We start from the raw sequence: 18,085 nt of genomic DNA, 5'->3' as shown, positions 1-18,085 counted from the left end.
TCGAAGTTCACCAGAATCCACAGACTGCATAATTGATCCCACCAATACTTACTATTTCATAAGTTGCTGGATAAGCTGGAAAAATCACTTGTTCAGGTCACCGATGCAGGTATTGAACACATTAAACATTAAAAAGCCACTTTGGTTTGTGATAATATGGCTGTAAACGTAGAGTCAAATAACGAACAGTACAAAAAACATTTAATGCAAAGTTAAATACAATACAAACTTTATTAAAAATAGGTTGCAAGTGAAATACAGTAGAAATGGGAAACTACAGCAGTTTTGATGTTTTTCATAATAATGCACAGACAAATATGAAAAGCACTTTTACACATATTCACACTTGACCCAAATGCCCAATAGCGGCCAAATCCACTCAACTGAAGGTTATAGATTTTTTTTTTCGCTAAGCCTTTTTCAGATTCTAGCAGCAACAGTAATTCAGCCACAGCATAAGTTTTTTTTTCCTAAAGAAAAATTTGTCACTGTAAGGCTGCTAGTGTTCTCAAGATAAATTGGGAGAGGCTTGCTTTTCCTGATTAACAGACATAGCAAGCATGCAGATCCTTCATTAACACTTTGAACCAGTTTAATCTTCTACTTCATATTTAACAGGTGAAACGGTAAAAGCACACTTTCAAATAAGAAACCTGAAATACGTAAAAAATATTTACACTCCAATTTTCATTAACTTGCATTTATTTATCATACAACTCTTATTAAAAGTGATTTCTTTCCTAAGGCAGTGAAAGTCTACCCCTTTGTATTTGGAAGTGTGCACAATTCCCTAAATATATATTTATAAGAGAACAATATGATACAGGAAAAAAAATCATCTAAAGCCAGTAAAGGGCTTTGTCAAATAGAAAATTTGTTTGGAATCACAATATATATTGTCTTAACATCACACAATGAGAAAAACTCTGATGAGGTCCTTATTCCCAACATCATCAGCCACATACGCATAGCTGAAGACACCGTGGGAGGAAAAAGATTAACAATTTAAAATTAAATAAGGCTATTACAGTGTGAAAAAATAGCTTGAACTGCCAAAAATATTTTCAGTACAACAGTAACAGGATGTTAGTAAAGCCAGCTAGACTAAAGAAGAGCTTACTAGCACTGCTTCTTCAGCATGAGTAGAGATGGTTCGCTGCCAGCAGACCAGGTCTCACCAACATTCCCACTCCCAGCCAGCAGCATCATATATCCAATGCTTCACACTACAGTTTTTTTCTTTAATATGCCAGTTCACTTCTCCATAGGAAAAAAAAAAATATTGCTGAACTGCTAATAGCAGACTGATCAATACCATTCTATTTCTAGTTTTTTTGTAACTTCTAATCTACCTTTCTCGGAAAACATACCTATCTGTTCTTCTAACCTTGGAACTGGAATTCCTTGTTCTTAACATGTTACTAACATTTTGGTCCTAGGGTCACTAGTGTAGCCTACTATCTATTGCTTATATAATTTTTAATGAAACAAATACCCCAGGTTTTTCTCATTTTCACATTTTCAAACATTTGAAGCACATGTAATGGGGATGCATCAACATACAGACTTTTCCATAACTACACATAAACTCCTACACAACCAGTTTAGACCCAACAAAGATGTAAGAGTAAAAACGTTTGATTCCAAGGCTTTACCTACAGAATGTGTGTTATTCCAATAGTAAATAACGGTAAGATCTGTGTCGATACGCTGATCGTTGTATGAACACCATACAGTATGTAAAACTTGCATATAAAGTCTTAAGGTGGCCCAGATATTGTTGCCTTAACTAACAACCTAAAATACTAATTTCTAGTGCACAGTTTAGTTTAGGCAGTTCAAGCTATTCTCACTCTCTCTGCTCAGCAGCTAAAACAAAAGTGTGTCTGTAAAACACCAGGAAACAGAACTTATCTTTGACAAGTGCTACTTGGTCTGGTGCGCAAGAACTTAACCCCCCAAAACAGAAAAGAAAAGAAAAAAAAGTTACCTTCACGTGATTCATATCTTTAAAATTTTACAGTGCTTTCATTGTATAAACCACAAGCTCCTGGCAAAGTAATCAGTTTTCTTGCTATTGCAACATCTCTAAATCTTAATTAACAGTCTTAGATATAGAGGAATCAAAGTCACTCCTTTCAGAAAATATTCATTTTCTGTTCATTAGTAGTGCCCCTCATCTCAATCCCTCAATTCAGAGATCTTCAGTTACATCTGATAAGGTGCTTTAATCTTATTTTGTGTTCAACTCATTTTCCAGTTCCATTAGTTTCCTAGAAGCTTTTACTTTATTGGATACATCTTGACCCTGTGAAAAAAGCCGCTGGCGTTCCCTGAATGTCAGGTTTTCTGGTGCTCCAGGTAAATCTGTATCTTGACTAGAAAGGGGAAAAAAATCATCGTTATAATTCTCATTTACAATATCCTTGAATATAGTAATTCTCAGTGACACGTATTGACTGGTAGCTTTTTTGATTACAGCAAAAAAGGCTTAGTTTAGCGTGCTGCAAGGTTTTGTTCTCCACACATACCTTTAATTTTGACATTGTGCTGTCATTTAGACAAATTATCAGAAGCAGCTCATGGCCATTTCTGGAATGTCATTACTTTCAATTTTCAAAGTGAAGCACAGGTGCCACAAAGGCTCTGTCTATATTGGCATACCATTACTATTATGGCTAAGTTAGCAAGCTTTCCTACAGCAGCACGTGCCTAGGAAAAAGCACTGGAATATAAAGCTGTTATGGATGTTTACTTCGTTGTAGCACTGAAATTTGCTGTTGTAAAGTAGTACTTCAGATCATCTAAAAACTTGTGCAGACCTTACTTGCATTTCATTATAACCCAAGACACTCCACAGACAGCTGCAGAACTCTTCAATAGCCCCCAGAGAAATGACAACAACCGAAAGTACTGCAGAAGTTAGCCACATCCCATGAATAAAAGTTAACACTTAACAGACTCCTGCATGTCACCTTTTAGATCTTTTGTCTCTTGGATCCCGATAAACTTCATGGGCCCCAGCAGTTGCTCCTGTAGATCCAGTGTATGAATTTATTCCTTGTGAAAAAGGAAGTTGAAGGACAGCAGTTACAACATAGAAATTTTATACTGTATTTCTTCAAAAAGGTGCAGTGCTTCTTTTAAGAAATAATCTCAATCAGGGCTCAGAAATTAAATTTACAGGGTCATCTGACTTGTAGAATGTTTTAAAAACAATACTACTGAATTCCACCCCCTCAAAACAGCTGTAACTTTTTATTCCTGATTTTATTTAAGTCAGAACACATTTTGTCTAGATTATCCAGGACATACCTAATCATGGTCTTTAGCCTATTATGGTTTACAGCAAAACAGACATTAAAAGTTCAAAGAGACTGGTGGAAAGAGCAACACACTTCACTGTCCTGTAACAAGCTCTACAGGACATAAGTTAGTTGCAGCTGCTCTTTCTAAGAAGCTAAAAGTAAGCCATGATTAGTATATAGCATCTTTACAATTCAGCAATCAGAACTTTTGTCTCTTTAGTCTGATTGCATTAGCTGTATCACTCAGAAGATGCTCCCCCCCTCCTTTTTTTTTTAAAAAAAATTCAAGTAAGTATCTTTCAGCACTGCACCTTTAGTTTAAGCTGATATAACTAACACACAGGTTTTGCACATTACATTAATTCTTTTTAAAGGCCACAAGACAAAACCTTTTCTTTCCAATCAAAAAGTTTACTAATTTAATCTGCATTCAAGACCATATTTTCAACAACTGTCAGGAAAAGAGTGAAAATTAAGTGCCAGATTTGTCTTCAGACAGTTCTAGTCTCAAATATTGTACGTGTTATGTCTTGTGAACCTTCTTTCATACAGAAAGAAATGTTTGCTTCTTCCACTGGTGTATGTAACTTCTTACAAATAAGCAATAAAAGAAAAGAGATGGTTTGAAGCTGGAAGACAGGTAAATTTAGCTAGCGTGTTGTTAGCTAAACATTATTCACCACAAATTTGTAGCAGATCAAATCATAATAGGTACGCCAGGTGTATGAAGGCATTTTTTTTCCCTTTCAGAAATGGGTCTTATATGCATCCATTCAATACCACCCTTCCCTACTTTGAAAAGTGGATCCACAGGTTGTGGTTCACACATCCACCTACTTTCTGACAGTAGTTTTGATTTTGGTGTTGGCTTTTTTTTTGGTTAGTTGACAGAGCCAATGGTTTTAAGCAACCCAGTGGAAGAAGGTTACGAGAGCAAAATTTGCAGAAGCGTGGTTTACTAGAGTTAGCATTCAGAACAGAGAAAAGCCATAAAGGACAGGAATGTAACAAGAGTCAGTGAGATGGGAGATGGTAAACTGCACAGTGAATTCTGCATTTTGTGCAAACGGCTTTGTACGTTACGCAGGCAGTCTTCATAGAAGCTTGAGCAATCAGGTGAAGTTAACCTGTTCTCATGGCTATTTTAAAAATTATGAAATAAGAGTATTCAGAATTAGTTGTATGGTTTATGAATTAGGTTATTATAGGTGAAGATCATACTACAGTTCTCCTTAATTGTTACCAAAAACCTAACCAAGTCTTTGCAGATTGTCCTTCTGATTGTTTTCCAGGAAAAAACGAACACACAAAAACATCACCGAACATTTCACTCTCCTGAGATTCATTTTCCATAAAAGTTAACGGAAAGCAGGATTGGGGAATGCAATTAAATATGAAATGGCATTCTGTGTTGTGGATGATGGAAAGCAGCAAGAGTGGTGGTGACAGCTAGTGATGGATGGCTCTATAGTTACTTAATTTATTACATGTACAGCCTTCAAAGTGCCAAACTAGGAAGGGAAGAAAGGGTCTTTGGAAGCCTGTGTTGTGACAGAAGGCACACTTTACACTCAAGTCTGTTTCAAGTACGAATTTCTAGAAAAAGAAAGTAATTTGAAAGAAGAAAAATTCAGTATAGACATCCAGCACAGAAGTTCCACTTCAGAAGCCTGTTTCAGCATATCCCTAAAGGCAAGCTGGCAATGTAGACGGCCACAGTTTTTTAAAGAGAACCTGTATGTTCTGTATGTTTCTCTTCGTTCTTTAACTCGTTAATTCTGTGCCATATAAGGCACATATAAACTACTTCTAATATAAAACAAAGATATGAGATCACTGGCTATGGGTTTATCAGTAAGCTTGCATGCATTATAGGTACATGGAACTGAATTATCTGCATCTGTAATGTACACATGGCAGATACTGTACAGTGTGTCTACTTATGGTTCTGTCTAATGACAACACACTGAAAAGCAAAACTTTTCCTCGCTTTCTTTTAAAACTTGGAACTCCTGATAAAGCAAGAGACGAGTGACTGATGGGCTTCTGGAATCCATAGGGACTCATACATCAAGAGGTCTCACAGGCAATACCAGGGTAATTTTTGTTTTTCTTCCCCCTTTAAATGAATAACAGTATGAACGTTTTTTATGTAACTTGGGTGCTGTACTGACCCCAAACAGTGAAACTGGTAAGCGTCAACTGTATCAGCTGGGCAGTAAGTAGAGCTGAGCTAAACTACAGATGTTTCATGAATATTAAAGCTACAAAATGCTGTGCAGAGCCTCCCTTTGATACTGGAAGCAGTCTGCATCAGAAGCAAATTTGTCCTGTGAAGGACAAGATACCTTGCTGGAAAATAACTTGAGCCTCAGTTGAAAAGGATGCAAGCAGGAGGCTGAGAGCATTGTATACTTGTATAGTCTCATACATATCCTAAATCATATTCATACACTACTGTAGCTGGATTAGAAATGCTTCTGATAAACGGAACCTTTTTTGCAGCTAGCATGCTCCCTATGACCAGAGAATACCACCTCTCTGATCAAAGTAGTTAAGTACTTTTCATAATGCATTTGGTGGCCAAAAAGGTAAACGGGGATGTGCCATACATAGGCTTCCACATCTGTCACCGAGACTCCAAACTAGTCAGCAAGACAGTCATTGAGCTAGAAGCCAGCATAAGCACCTCCCTTTGCTTTCTCGGGTGACTTACTACCCTTTCTACCCTTTTTATAGAAGCATGATTTGACATGCTGGAATTGGTTGTGAAGACAGCTATTTAATTCTAACACAAGTGAAAAGATCAAACAAGGAGAACGTCAGGGGTATCATTCCCTTCAGAAGAATACAGAAGAAGAAAAACGCAGGGAAAATGCTAGCAGATGACACTAAAGACAAAATCTTATATTCATAACCTGCAGATAGTGTGGGATCCATCCATACACATATTCAAAGAGTAGAGTATGTAAGATTTCTCCTGCAACAGCAGGTTCAAAAAAAATTAACATGGAACTTTATACTGGATCAGCGTTGAATTAATGAGCATAGCTAAACTGATACTGTGCAGATAAAATGTGATGCTGAAGTTACTGGCAACTAGAACTCCACTCAAAATTTAACTCCGTTATGGTTGCCCACTTGGAGTTGTAAGAGAAACAAGATGAGGAGGCAAAGAAATAAGGGCGCAGAACGGAAGGGAAGGAGCGAGGCAAAAGGCACTAAGATTAAATTTATCTTTTTGTCCCTCTCTGCAAGAAAATTGCACTGTACAAAACTGAAGTACAGAAGTGGTGCTGAATGAATTAAACTTACTGCATGGTCTCTATGTCTCTTGGTGCTTGTACATTTAAGAACCTTATCTAGAAAGGTCATTTTAAAGCCATTTGCACACTCTAATAAGAGATAGAAACCTGGTACCACAACCAAAAGCAGAGGATAGCTCTGTTCACGAGCCCATTAGAAAAAAAGATTCCTGTGTTCAAAAAGACATACTTCCAAGATGCCCTGAGTAACCAATGGTCAGTCATACAAAACAAATCACTGAAAGATACAGAGTGAAAGCCAAAACCAACAGTACTTTGGATTGGTTGAGTAGTAACAGTTAAAACAATTTCTAATTCATTGTGTGCAAAAGATGAATTTTTACTTTTGAAGAGTTGGGGTAAGGAACAAGGAAATTTGAGAGATCAACACAATTAAAAATTGGAAGATTCGCATTAACATCTGGATTTAAGTTAGATCACCATAGTGAAAATAGTGATTAAGTGAAAAAAATCACAAAGGAAGTGATTCGATCTACAGCACCAGAGTTGAAGACACGAGGATAGTTCCGTAGAGAAGACTGATTTCATAGAGTCTACCTTTAGAGCTGCTGGCATGGATGAAACTCGGTTTGTTTGGTGGGGGCGGGGGCTGGCTTTTTTTGGCAGCAGTACTGTTGGCATTGACTGGAGATGACTGGAATGAGTTGGAAAGAAAGAGGCCATCTGAAACTGGGCGAGGCTGGCGGGAGGGCTGCTGTGGCTTAAGGGTGGCAGGAGGAAAGTCACCATAAGATTTTCTTGTGCCGGAGTACTTATCCTGACCTGCTAGATTGGAATCCTCCTCCTCCTCATCATCATTGTATGCAACAAACTTGGCAGTATAAATCGTGTCAGGGGAGAGGACCTGTGTTTTGAGGTAAGAGGTGTTTCGCTGAGGTGGGGGAGGAGGAGCGTTAGATGAAGGGGTTGGGGATGGGAGTTCATATTCCCGTGGAAGTGGAGGTCTGTACAGACCAGGCTCGTCAGGTTCCAGCAATCTCCGCTCTGCTTCATCATGCTGCCTGCGCCTTTCAGCCTCTAAGCGATTGTAATACTCCTCTTCCTGTCGCCTCTGCAAGTCCAGAGGAAAAAAAAAAACACAGTAAGACAGACATTTCAGCCTAAGGAATTTAAGTTTTCCATCACTGCTACAAACATCTTTTTTGTCTCCTTTTTTGGCAATGAGCAATGCATCCATATGAACTCAAAGAATATTTATTGCTAGGAAAAAAAACACCATTCGTCCTGTAACACAGGATTGCTGTTATTTCTACATTTACTACTGCCTGTGGTAACTAAGGCACTTGCCTAAGTAAACCAAGGGCAACTCCAGCATTTATTACTGAAAATGTAACTACAGTTAATAATGAGTATATTTACTAATGCTGTAAAGAATCTGTGGGAGAGAAAATAACTAAAATTAGCTACCATCTTAAAAAAGGAACTCTATAATTCTGCTGCAGCCTTATGCAATGTCAATTAATCAGAGTGTTGGAATAGATGGCTCCTAATGAAGCTTTGAGTATGATCAGCTGGAAACCTACTTTCACGTAAAAATCCAATTACAAAGAACTTCTTTAAAACAAACATTTTTAAAAAACACATTTCTAAAAAAAACATGCTAATGATACTTATACAAGGCTGCTGACTATTTAAATGGCCGTGAAATATCTCCTATGTATTTTCCATTTTAAGACTTCTACTGGTTTTAAACTTTATAGCATTTAATTTTGCTCAGCTCTTGCCTAAGCCACATTGTAAATTTATACAATGGTTTATTCTGTAGCTTGTTTGATTATAAATGAAAATGTGTATTTGGACACCATGAGTTACAAAAAAAAAAAAATGTCTAAGCACAGAATAACCTCTGCTGGGAATATCTGAGCATTCCTTTTTGTTTTTAATCCATGTGCTTAAAAATATTCACTCTATCTGCTCAACACCCTGAGTCAGTTATTTTTAAAAAAAGAAAATCTGATCTTGTTTAATCTACAGCAAAAACAAGAAATTCATCTCCTTGTACTGCTCTCTAAAGCCATCAATGTGGTCAGACTGCACTGAGCTCTGAGTTGGTAGAAGCATCTTAGTTGAGATCTCTCAGTGAAAATCCTTTCAAGCATGTTATCCACGTGTCATTTGGTAGCATTGCATCACTGTCAGAAAACGAGACAGGCTGGTTTTGATACAATTTTTCTGCCAGCGAGCTGGTTTTTTTTCTTCCTACAGTGTATGTTTACATACTTGAGTCCAGATACACCTTCCTTCCTTCTCACCTATCACCCAAACGTCAAATGAAGTGCTTTACCTCCTATTTTTGAACAGTAAAGCTTCTCAACTACATGTATGATGTTCTCAAGCAATCTAGAAGCCTGGATTTTTAGAATTTGTTTACACAGTGATTTATCTGCTAAAGTTTTCTTCCTTTCTATAAACCAATTAAGGAAGTTCTCTCTCCTCCCACAGTTGAAACGGGAAAGATAATACGGAGTACTCATCTCCACTCCACTGTATTTCATATTTTTTTTCTCTCTAATGCAGTTACTGCAAAAAATACTTCAAGTGCCATCTCTGAGACACAGCAAAGCCCAACACCACTAACTCAACCATTATACTACAGAAGTCACATTGGGGCTACAGAAATCCAGGAGATACAATTGATTTGTGCTGTAACTTGTAGAAAAGGCTCTGAAAGCAAGTCCTTTTTACTCCTGAAAACCTCCAGCTGGTATGCCTACTGTGTTATTTCTGCAATACCACTGACCTGTAGCCACCACAAATGGCACGTTTATTGAATCACCTTGTTTTGTATTGGTAAAATGAAGCCATGGGCCCAGACCTTAATTGCTAGGCTAGTGCATTTAACCCCGATGGCCCAAACCCGAGCTGTTACTGGCCAGGTAAAAGAGGAGAGGCCTATAAGAACTCCTGCAGCACTCAGGAGACCATAACCTTTTCTTCAGCCTCTCTCCTGGTTCGCTCCTCCTCTTGCTGCCGGCGCTCTTCTTCCTGCCGGGCCCTGTCTTCCGCTTCCCGCTTGCGCATCTCTTCCAGCTGCTGCTGCCGTCTGCGTTCTTCGTCCTGTAACTAACAGAGACAAACTTTTAATTGCCCATCCCTCACGAAGATAAGGTGGTTCAAAAAGCCGTAACACAAGTATTTACATCTAAAAATAACTCAATTCAATAGAAAATGCTGTACTACTGATACAGTACAGTTTTCAGCTGTTGAAAGCATGCTTTACTACACTGTTTTCCTTAAAGGTCCCTACAAAAACAAAAGGGGGAGGGGGGGGAAGGGATGCACAGAACTACGTAAAAGCAAAAACAGACATTTTTAGCATTCGTATATGAACCCCTAGCAAAAGACTGATGTGACTCATGCTCCAGACTGCTTCAGCAATCAGTCTCATAGGCACAAAGTGAAATTAAATACTTGGAAGCAACAGCCCCCAACTCCAGCAGCCAATTGGTTTTTCATTTTGGATTAGTATTTAATCACCGGAAAATCACGACTCATTAGTCAAAGGGTCAATCCATTTAAAGTAACAGGCTCATTCAGCAAGTCTGCAAATAGTCTCAGGAGATAAATAAAATCTCCCACTGTATCTGCAACAGATGTGTTTTGGAAAAAACAGAGAGCAAGGCGAAGAAATCTTGGACAATTCAGATTAAACAGCTCAGAAGAACAAACGTCCAACAGACAATGCTATTTCATGCACGCTTGTGATAAACACTGCGCAGATAAGAGAAGTGAGCAAAAATCCAAACTTTGCATGGTTCTCTTAAGCTAACAGCATCTGCTCGTGATGGGTGGGAGTACTCACTGGCACAATAATATTCAAAAATAGAAACTAACTGGACTGCATGCTGCTTTGCTCCTTACTGTGACATATGTTTTAAAGTATTTTTTTCTTTTTCATTAGATCTTTTCTACTGATTGGTATACTTTACTACACGCTTTATTTAATACTGCTATTTCTCTATTTCTAGATTTGTTTCTACAGTCCAGTTACATTTATACAGAAAGGGCCTTAAGGCACAAAGCAATCATGATAGTAAGAGAAATTTAGTTTTAATAACACTTTTCGAGGATAACTTCCATGTAGTTGTGTCGTCCCCCCGCCCTTTTAATTAAGAAGTGTGCTTTAAAGCATATGAACTTTGTATTAGATACTGTCCCAAGGTTTTCAAATCAATTTTATAATCAGTCCTAAAAAGAACATTTTTTTTTATTTTACTAATTTTCTAGTAATTATTTACCTCAGCTGTAAGAAAAATGCTACGTGAACAGTGATCTTACGACCTTATACAACAGCATTTTGAAAACAACTGCGTATCTATCTTAGAGCAACTATTCAGACCAACCACAGCAAAACCCCCTCCAATTGGAAGTATTAAGAACCACTATGTTTGAGCATGAAAGCTAAAGAACAAAATAATAATTTAATTTGGACAGGAGTCTGGGCAACGTATACTCAAGAATGCTACTTCTGAGTAAACTCCTCTTATTCGGAGCTAAAACTTTTCTAATTCCTAACTGAAAATCACATAAAGATGAAGCTCAGTATATAATATAGAGCAAGGAATAAAGTAATTAACCTACTGCCTACTTGCATTAAGACCCTGTCAGTCTTGTTTATTAAAAAGACATTATTTTTGCAGAGGAGATAATAGTGTTGTCAAAAGGAAAGACAGCTACTAATTTGGAAGAGTACATACAAGAGAAGTAATTTCCTCTAAAAAAAAAAAAGCAAAAAACTGCACAGTAGAAAAAATACCAGAGAACTCCTTGACTCTGTCCCAATCCCATTTACAGAAAAACTAAACACAGTAATTACTGATCCCCAGTTACTGCGTGGATACCTTGTTGCTTAGTAGCAAATACCCCTATTCAAATGTACTTGAACAACAAAATATTTCTAAGTAAATTAAAGTGGCAGTAGGACTGATTTGTTTTATTTTCTTGTGACCTTAACTAAAGAAAGAAGGGAAAACTGGGCAGGGTGCCATGTGGGAACCGATGTCAACACGTGACCATAATAATTGTGGAAGACAACCCATCTGAGTGGGAACATATTCTAAACATAATACCTAGGAAAAAGGCCAGAAATGATATACAAGGCACAAGTGGGAATACCGCAGCTATCACAGAGGGACAGTTCATTTCTTTAACAATTAGTGAACTAGTTTCTGCTTCAGAGCTTTCACAGACCAAGGCAGGGAGAGCACTGGGATGGCAAGGCGTGCCAGAGAGCTCAAAGATGTGTGTTGGTGGTTGCATACAACAGCATGCAATCCAAACTGAACTCACACAGTTTCAAGATCCCTACACGGCCCTCAGCTGAGGGTCAGAGGAGAACAACAGGGAGGGAGAAGTAGAGAGGAGTCTGGAGTATCAGAAATGTGAAGATACGCATGGGACTGGCACGCATTCAGCGAGTCTCAGATTCCAAATAAAATGAATTTCTCCAAGCACTGCTTAGAATGCTTTAAATAAAGCTCCAGATGAACTTGTCATAAATAATAGGTATAGATGTAAACTGAAGCTGGGTCAGACTTGTTAGTGGCCCAGGGATTTTAAAAACACAACCACTAGGCAAGCTGTCAATTCATGCATTATTGATTCATCTGCTTTTATGTGCCATTTAATTAGCAGAACAGATATCACCAATGCTCATGTCAAACATACAGACAGAAAAGCATTGAGCATTTTGAAGTGTACTTGTTTTTCTAAAAAGAAGGAAGTTCTTGAGTATATGAAGTGGCATAGGAGAGATGCAACTATACCCAGTCATGTGAACAGTATGAAAATCAGAAAAAAATGAAATTCTAAAAAAAAAAAAAAAAAAAAAGAGGTATTTGCTGGTTATGGCTTTCAACATAATCTAGTTCAGAACTAGCTTTTTTTTTTTTTTTTTTAAGGCTACATTTACGATCACCATAAATGCTCTGCTGATTCAGGCCACTGATCCATTTGGCACAGTATTCCGTGTCTGACAAGGGCAAGGAGAGCTGCACGTGAGCCTGGCCATTTCTGTGGTCCATTCCTCTAGTATTTCCCCAGCATTGTAGTAGAGATGTCAGCTGGTACACCCTTGAGTAATCCTTTGATTAGCTACTTACAGGCATGATGTCTATGCATTCGTCTAATCCCTTTTTAAAGCTGCTGATACTGTTTGCCTTCACAACCTTCTGTAGCAGAAAGGTCCAGAAGTTTACAGCCTGCTTGGCAAAGAACTTTATCTACCTGGTCACAGGTCCACAGACCAAGGCTTAAGCAAAAAGCAAATAAATAAAGGAGCAGTAATAAGAAAAAAATATTGACAGATACTAAGTCTGAAAACTCCATGACTCCTGGCTTGTCCAAAGCTTACATGCTTCACCTCTTTGACACTGATATACCACACAGAGACAAAACTGAACACCTCAGATACATTTACTGAAGTATGCATATTAAAAGTGCTTAATATCCAAATCTGTATTTTGAGCAGTGATATTTACAGCTTTTTCCAGCACCACAGATTAATTATACTAACAGGACTTGCAAGCATTACCCTTCTTTCAAGCTAGGGCACTAATTACAGAGAATACACCGTGAAGGTGATATATTTCCAGAGACAGAACACGTTTTTTTTCCACGTAGCCATTTCCACCGAGAGCAACGAAATACAGAATTAACTGAATTCATAGCAGTTACTTGCCCAGTTTAAAAGCCTGTCATATTTCAGATGACAGAGAATGGTATTAACGAATTGAAACTGAAATTTAAGAAAATAAAATATGCTAACTTAGTAATTGTGTTTTTACATGACCTAGTTGGAAATATTAGTTCAGAAGTAATTTCTGAGTTTACGATCCACTTTTACTTTAATGAGAAGATTTTAACACCTGTAAACAGCAGGTTTCAGCATGTGCTGAAAGAGCGTGTTAAGCCATCACAGGGTAGGATGGGAACCTGACAGCCGATATAATAGGCTATGTAAGTTTGTTATCAACAGAATTTAAATGATCTGTATTAGTAGGCTCTCAGGACAGTTTCACTTCAAATCAGAAGGGAATGGTGTTGCTAAAGCTTTTCTAAAGCCTGAAAGGGTGGAAAGAGAAAGGAAGAAATCTTACCTCACAATTTGTTCGTATGAACTGCTTAGTAGATTTTATAAACACAATTACAAAACATCAAATACACAGCTTTATATCAGAGCACTGCTACAACAAACAAACCAAGCCTGCAAGCAGAACATAACATCTAAAAGGAGAGAAACACAGGGAAATGAGTCACCACATCTGGAAACATTCAAATGCATGCGTACAATTAACTTACTGTTAATTGTATCTAAATGATTTTTGAACACCCAAAGATGGCAAATCATCATCCAAGCACATAGGATGGTTATTAATAATCAGAAATTGAAACGTGAAAGAGATATTAAAGGGAAAGGAACATACCAAATCTAGAACAGAGATTGCTGGCACAGCAGTCTGCTGCAGGTAGTAAGAAAGGGGAAAAAAGAGAGATGCACAGTGAAAACAAAGATAGGTTAGACTTGTTCTATTTTAAAAGCATTTTCTTTTATTTGTTAAGTCAGCTGCTTTAGAAAAGGAACTGAATTTGGCAAATTCCTGAAATAAAGAAATGCAAACAATCAAATAATCCATTTTTTATATCGGTACTGGTTTGACTCATTGGAAACTCAGGTTTTCTCTAGAGATGCTATTTATTGCATCTCTTGTAGTACAGACAGTGAAATGCAACTCAAATGCAAACTTTATGCAGTTCAACTGAAGCAAACAGACAACTAGTGGTTTTTAGTTTCAAAATGTTCCAAAATGAAGGAAGACCTTTATGCACAAATAGTATTTTAAATCCAGCACTTGCAGAGAAGACAGTTATTTTATACAACACAACTGGCTTTCTATTAACGACAAAAGACTTTTCTTTTTTTAAGTTTTGTTACAGTAAAACGTTAAAGACTGTGTGTAAAAATGGCAGTTTTATATGGATAATTTTTATGTCTACAGATAACTGCCTATGTGCTACAAGTAACATATTATTAACACAATCAGTTTGCCAATTATACATTTAAACTTTCCTTTCTTCAGTTTCCAAGCTTGAGGTATCTATTGTTTTAACCAGCAATACAGTTAGCCACAAGAAAAAAGGAAAGCAATGCAGACTGCAGCAAATGTGAGAAGAGTAAGTTTAGGAAATCAAGCGGCCAAAACAATCCTGAACTCAAATCCTACTCAAGCTGATAGCAATTTCTGAATGTTGAAATACACATGCAAACATTTCTCAACAAGTAAAAACTGCTTATCACAGAACTAAGCCAGCTATTCAAGATAAACAGAATACAGTGTATTACAGAGCTAGTTTTTAAGCCTTTCAGAGCACAGCTATTGGTATGTAACTTTGGTATCAGTGCTATTATTCAGAAAAGAGAAACCGATTCTCCTATAGGAATTGCTTCCCAGTAACAACAGATTTAAGAGATTCTGAGAGACAACCACCACCAGTGGAGTGATAAAAGCTTTATCATACTATTCAGTTGCATTATCTCAATTATATTATGAGCTGTCACGGTACTGAAGGTAAGGTAAGCAAACCTTTTCAAATACTGATTAAACTGTACACTATGCAAAATCTGGCTACATCTGAGCTGGAGCCCTTGGCAGAGTACATGAGTTGTTACAACACCCCAAAAGCACAAGGCTCATACTAACGCTTCCACCCAGCACTGTTGGTGTCACCCCACTGAGGTGGTGGTAAATGTAGAAGTAACGTCTGCCTCATACTCCAGCCTCTACTTGGAGAGGACCAACATGGTGGAACCTCAGTTCCCTGGAAACAGGAGGTATTCAGTCTTACAGGCACAAGACTATAAGTAAGAACTCTGATAGGTAACTCTACCTGAGGAACAAAAAAAGAAATAAAACAGGATTTTTTTTGTCCCCAATTCTGCTACAGATTTTTGTAATTTCAAATCATTTTGCTTGCGTTCCTGTAAACAAATTCCATCCCATATTTAACTTTCTAATCGTGCTCCAGCTATACAGCAAAATCCCTTTATCTAAAGAGAATTTCTACACCCACAACCAGAAAAGTAAATTTGACCTCCGACTTAGATTCTCTAATAGGTAGCTATGGTACTTTCATCACTTAAATGGTAAAGCCACTGTAAGCTAGTGATGGCTCCTATAGCGATTTTAAAAATCAAAGACATTCAAGACAGCTCCATCCTCCTTTACCCTATAAGGACATCAAAATACTCAAACAAATCCAGAGAACCCACCGAGATAAACATTTACTATGCTTTTATCTAGAAAGGATTATCCCCTTTTACCCTTGCTCTTCTTTCTGCCTCCAGTCGCTGCATGATGAGCATAGTATCCACATCATCATCCTCCTCTTCATCATCATCTTCATCCTTTTGCTTTGACTCTTGAAGCCGCTTTTGGAACTGCCACTCCAGCATGAGTTTGCGCAGACGGTCATTCTCTTCGGCTGTACGATCAGGCTTGTTCTGAAGGTCCTGAATCTCTTTGCTCAGCATGTCCACGATGTGCATCTGTTGCTGCTTCTCCAGTTTCTCCTTAGCATCACGTTTCCAGGGATCTGGAGAGAGGCTATCGCTGGAGGACAGTTCTTCCTTGCTGATCGTAATGTACTGAAGATCTCTCCGCTCAATAGTCCGAGGCTGCTGCTGTGGCTGCAACTCTCGAATGACTGTTTCTTGAGGCCTCTGCAAAGTTGAAGGTTTTTCTGATTTCACTTGTTGGAGGGAAACAGCAGGAACCACAGGCTGAGCAGGAATTAGGGGCTGAGAACGCATTTGGCCCAGTTTTCTCTCCTGCTCACGACGCTTCCTTTCTCGTTCTTCTTCCAAGCGTGCCTTTTCCTTTTCATACCACCTCTGATGCTCTTCTCTTTTTTTACGCTCAGCAGCAGCCACCTGGGAAGACGCTTGTGTTCCTATCTGATTTGGCAGAGGAGGGGGAGGCAGAGGCAAATCCATTTGTGGTTCATCAAATTCAGCTGCATAATGCACTGGAGGAGGTGGTGGTGGCGGAGGAAGATCTGTTCTGATGGGCTGGGAAATGGCCACTGGAGTGGGCTGGCTCGTAGCTGGAGTTTTCCAACGGCCAGGTCCACTTTTAGTTAAACAAGAACCAGGCGAAACTGGTTTGGATGAATGGTTCAGGTGTTCTTGGCTAGAGGTGCTGGAATCCACAGATGAATTCATCCACTGATCGCTGTCTGACTTCCGATCAATGTACTCCACGTCCTTCCGTATAACAACTTCCAAACGATTCCTGTCTGGCTGGAAAACTTTATCTCGGAGTTCTTCCTGGGAACGAGCCACGCGCTGGAAAAAATTAAACAAAGCATCTATTTCATGGTCTTTCTATATTAAAACATATTTGAAATCCTAAAAGCCTAAATGGCTCACAAACTGCATTCTTATTGGTGAAGGTAATTGCTTTTAGTGAAGTTCAGCATTTCCATGCCCAGCGAGTTTCCCAAAACCAATAATAAAATACTCTTCTCAATTCTTTAAGCTCGTACAAGTGATAGAAGATTTTGCAACCTCTCAAATGGCTGGAAACCTGGACTGGGAGGAAGGAGGAATGCAAAATGGTCAAGCCAAAAACTTCCCCAGCTCTCACAATTTCTCAGGCCTCTCCCTGACACCCCCTCGTACCCCACACAAGAGTCCTGGCAGCTTGCACAGCAGCTCCAGCACACCAGCTCTGCCATTCAGGCTTCAGCTGGCTTGATGAACACTTTTCCTATTGGGAGGACAAACAGAAAGACGAGGGAGCCTCTGCCCACCCTCCTCCGTTAATAAGGGAGATGACCCAGCTGGAAGCTCTCACTATGACAGTCATTCATGGGTGCGGAATATGGGCAGTCATATGCAGTCAATGCAGTTCTACCTGCATTTGGGGCACAGACTTTGGTCTGTGCTTTTATCACTTTCTTAGTGTGTCAAACACCCAAGTCTTTTTGTATTCAAGCTTGAGGTCTCACTGCACCGTACTACCTCCTGAAAGGGAATACTGGGCCATAAATTAGGCTTATCAAATCTGTTAATGATTTTCTTGAAGCAAATGTTCATGCTCTGAATGTTAGGAAGTACTAAGCACTGAACACATAATGTACCAATTATCAACAAGCGAGAGAAGACTAACAAAGCAAACTCCTTTTCTTTTTCCCCCCATCAGTGACCTTAACTGTGACCTCAAAAGAATGCCTTCTTTGAGATGAACAAGTGTATTTTTTATGCTCTGTTAGTCCAGCAGATCTGAACACACAGCTATTTGTGTTAGATTTGCTGTAAAGATGCACCTAAGCAAACAGTTTGCTAATGCGTTCAGTACAGAAAACAGGCGTTTCACATCAGTCAGTAGCTTCGGGCAGCTTTTACAAGCCCAGCTTTCACTGTAAAGATTTAACAGATTTTATTTATTTATT

At 38.6% G+C, this 18,085-nt stretch overlaps 1 protein-coding gene across 27 annotated transcripts in view; it reads right to left on the bottom strand.

Moving 5' to 3' along the window:
• Window positions 1–212: 212 nt before the first annotated feature.
• The window catches only part of AFDN (afadin, adherens junction formation factor), a 130,262-nt gene continuing 112,389 nt past the window's right edge, over window positions 213–18,085 (bottom strand). For 10 of the 27 annotated variants that reach the window (XM_083830024.1, XM_083830004.1, XM_083830025.1 and 7 more), the window contains 6 exons: window positions 15,954–16,976; window positions 14,059–14,094; window positions 9,563–9,697; window positions 7,172–7,685; window positions 2,976–3,060; window positions 213–2,378 (listed from right to left, as the gene is read on the bottom strand). In XM_083830024.1, the coding sequence (XP_083686150.1) occupies window positions 2,234–2,378; window positions 2,976–3,060; window positions 7,172–7,685; window positions 9,563–9,697; window positions 14,059–14,094; window positions 15,954–16,976 (1,938 nt within the window). In that variant the 3' untranslated portion in view covers window positions 213–2,233. Of the gene's footprint in view, window positions 2,379–2,975; window positions 3,061–7,171; window positions 7,686–9,562; window positions 9,698–14,058; window positions 14,095–15,953; window positions 16,977–18,085 lie in introns of those variants that run through there. The other 17 variants (XM_083830028.1, XM_083830006.1, XM_083830008.1 and 14 more) reach the window with 9 other exon arrangements.

The sequence above is a fragment of the Anser anser genome, assembly GCF_964211835.1.
Source record: "Anser anser genome assembly, chromosome: 3".
NCBI classification, from domain to species: Eukaryota; Metazoa; Chordata; class Aves; order Anseriformes; family Anatidae; genus Anser; species Anser anser.
Note: the sequence above shows the minus strand (reverse complement) of the source record. Positions and strands in the feature narration are given on the sequence as shown.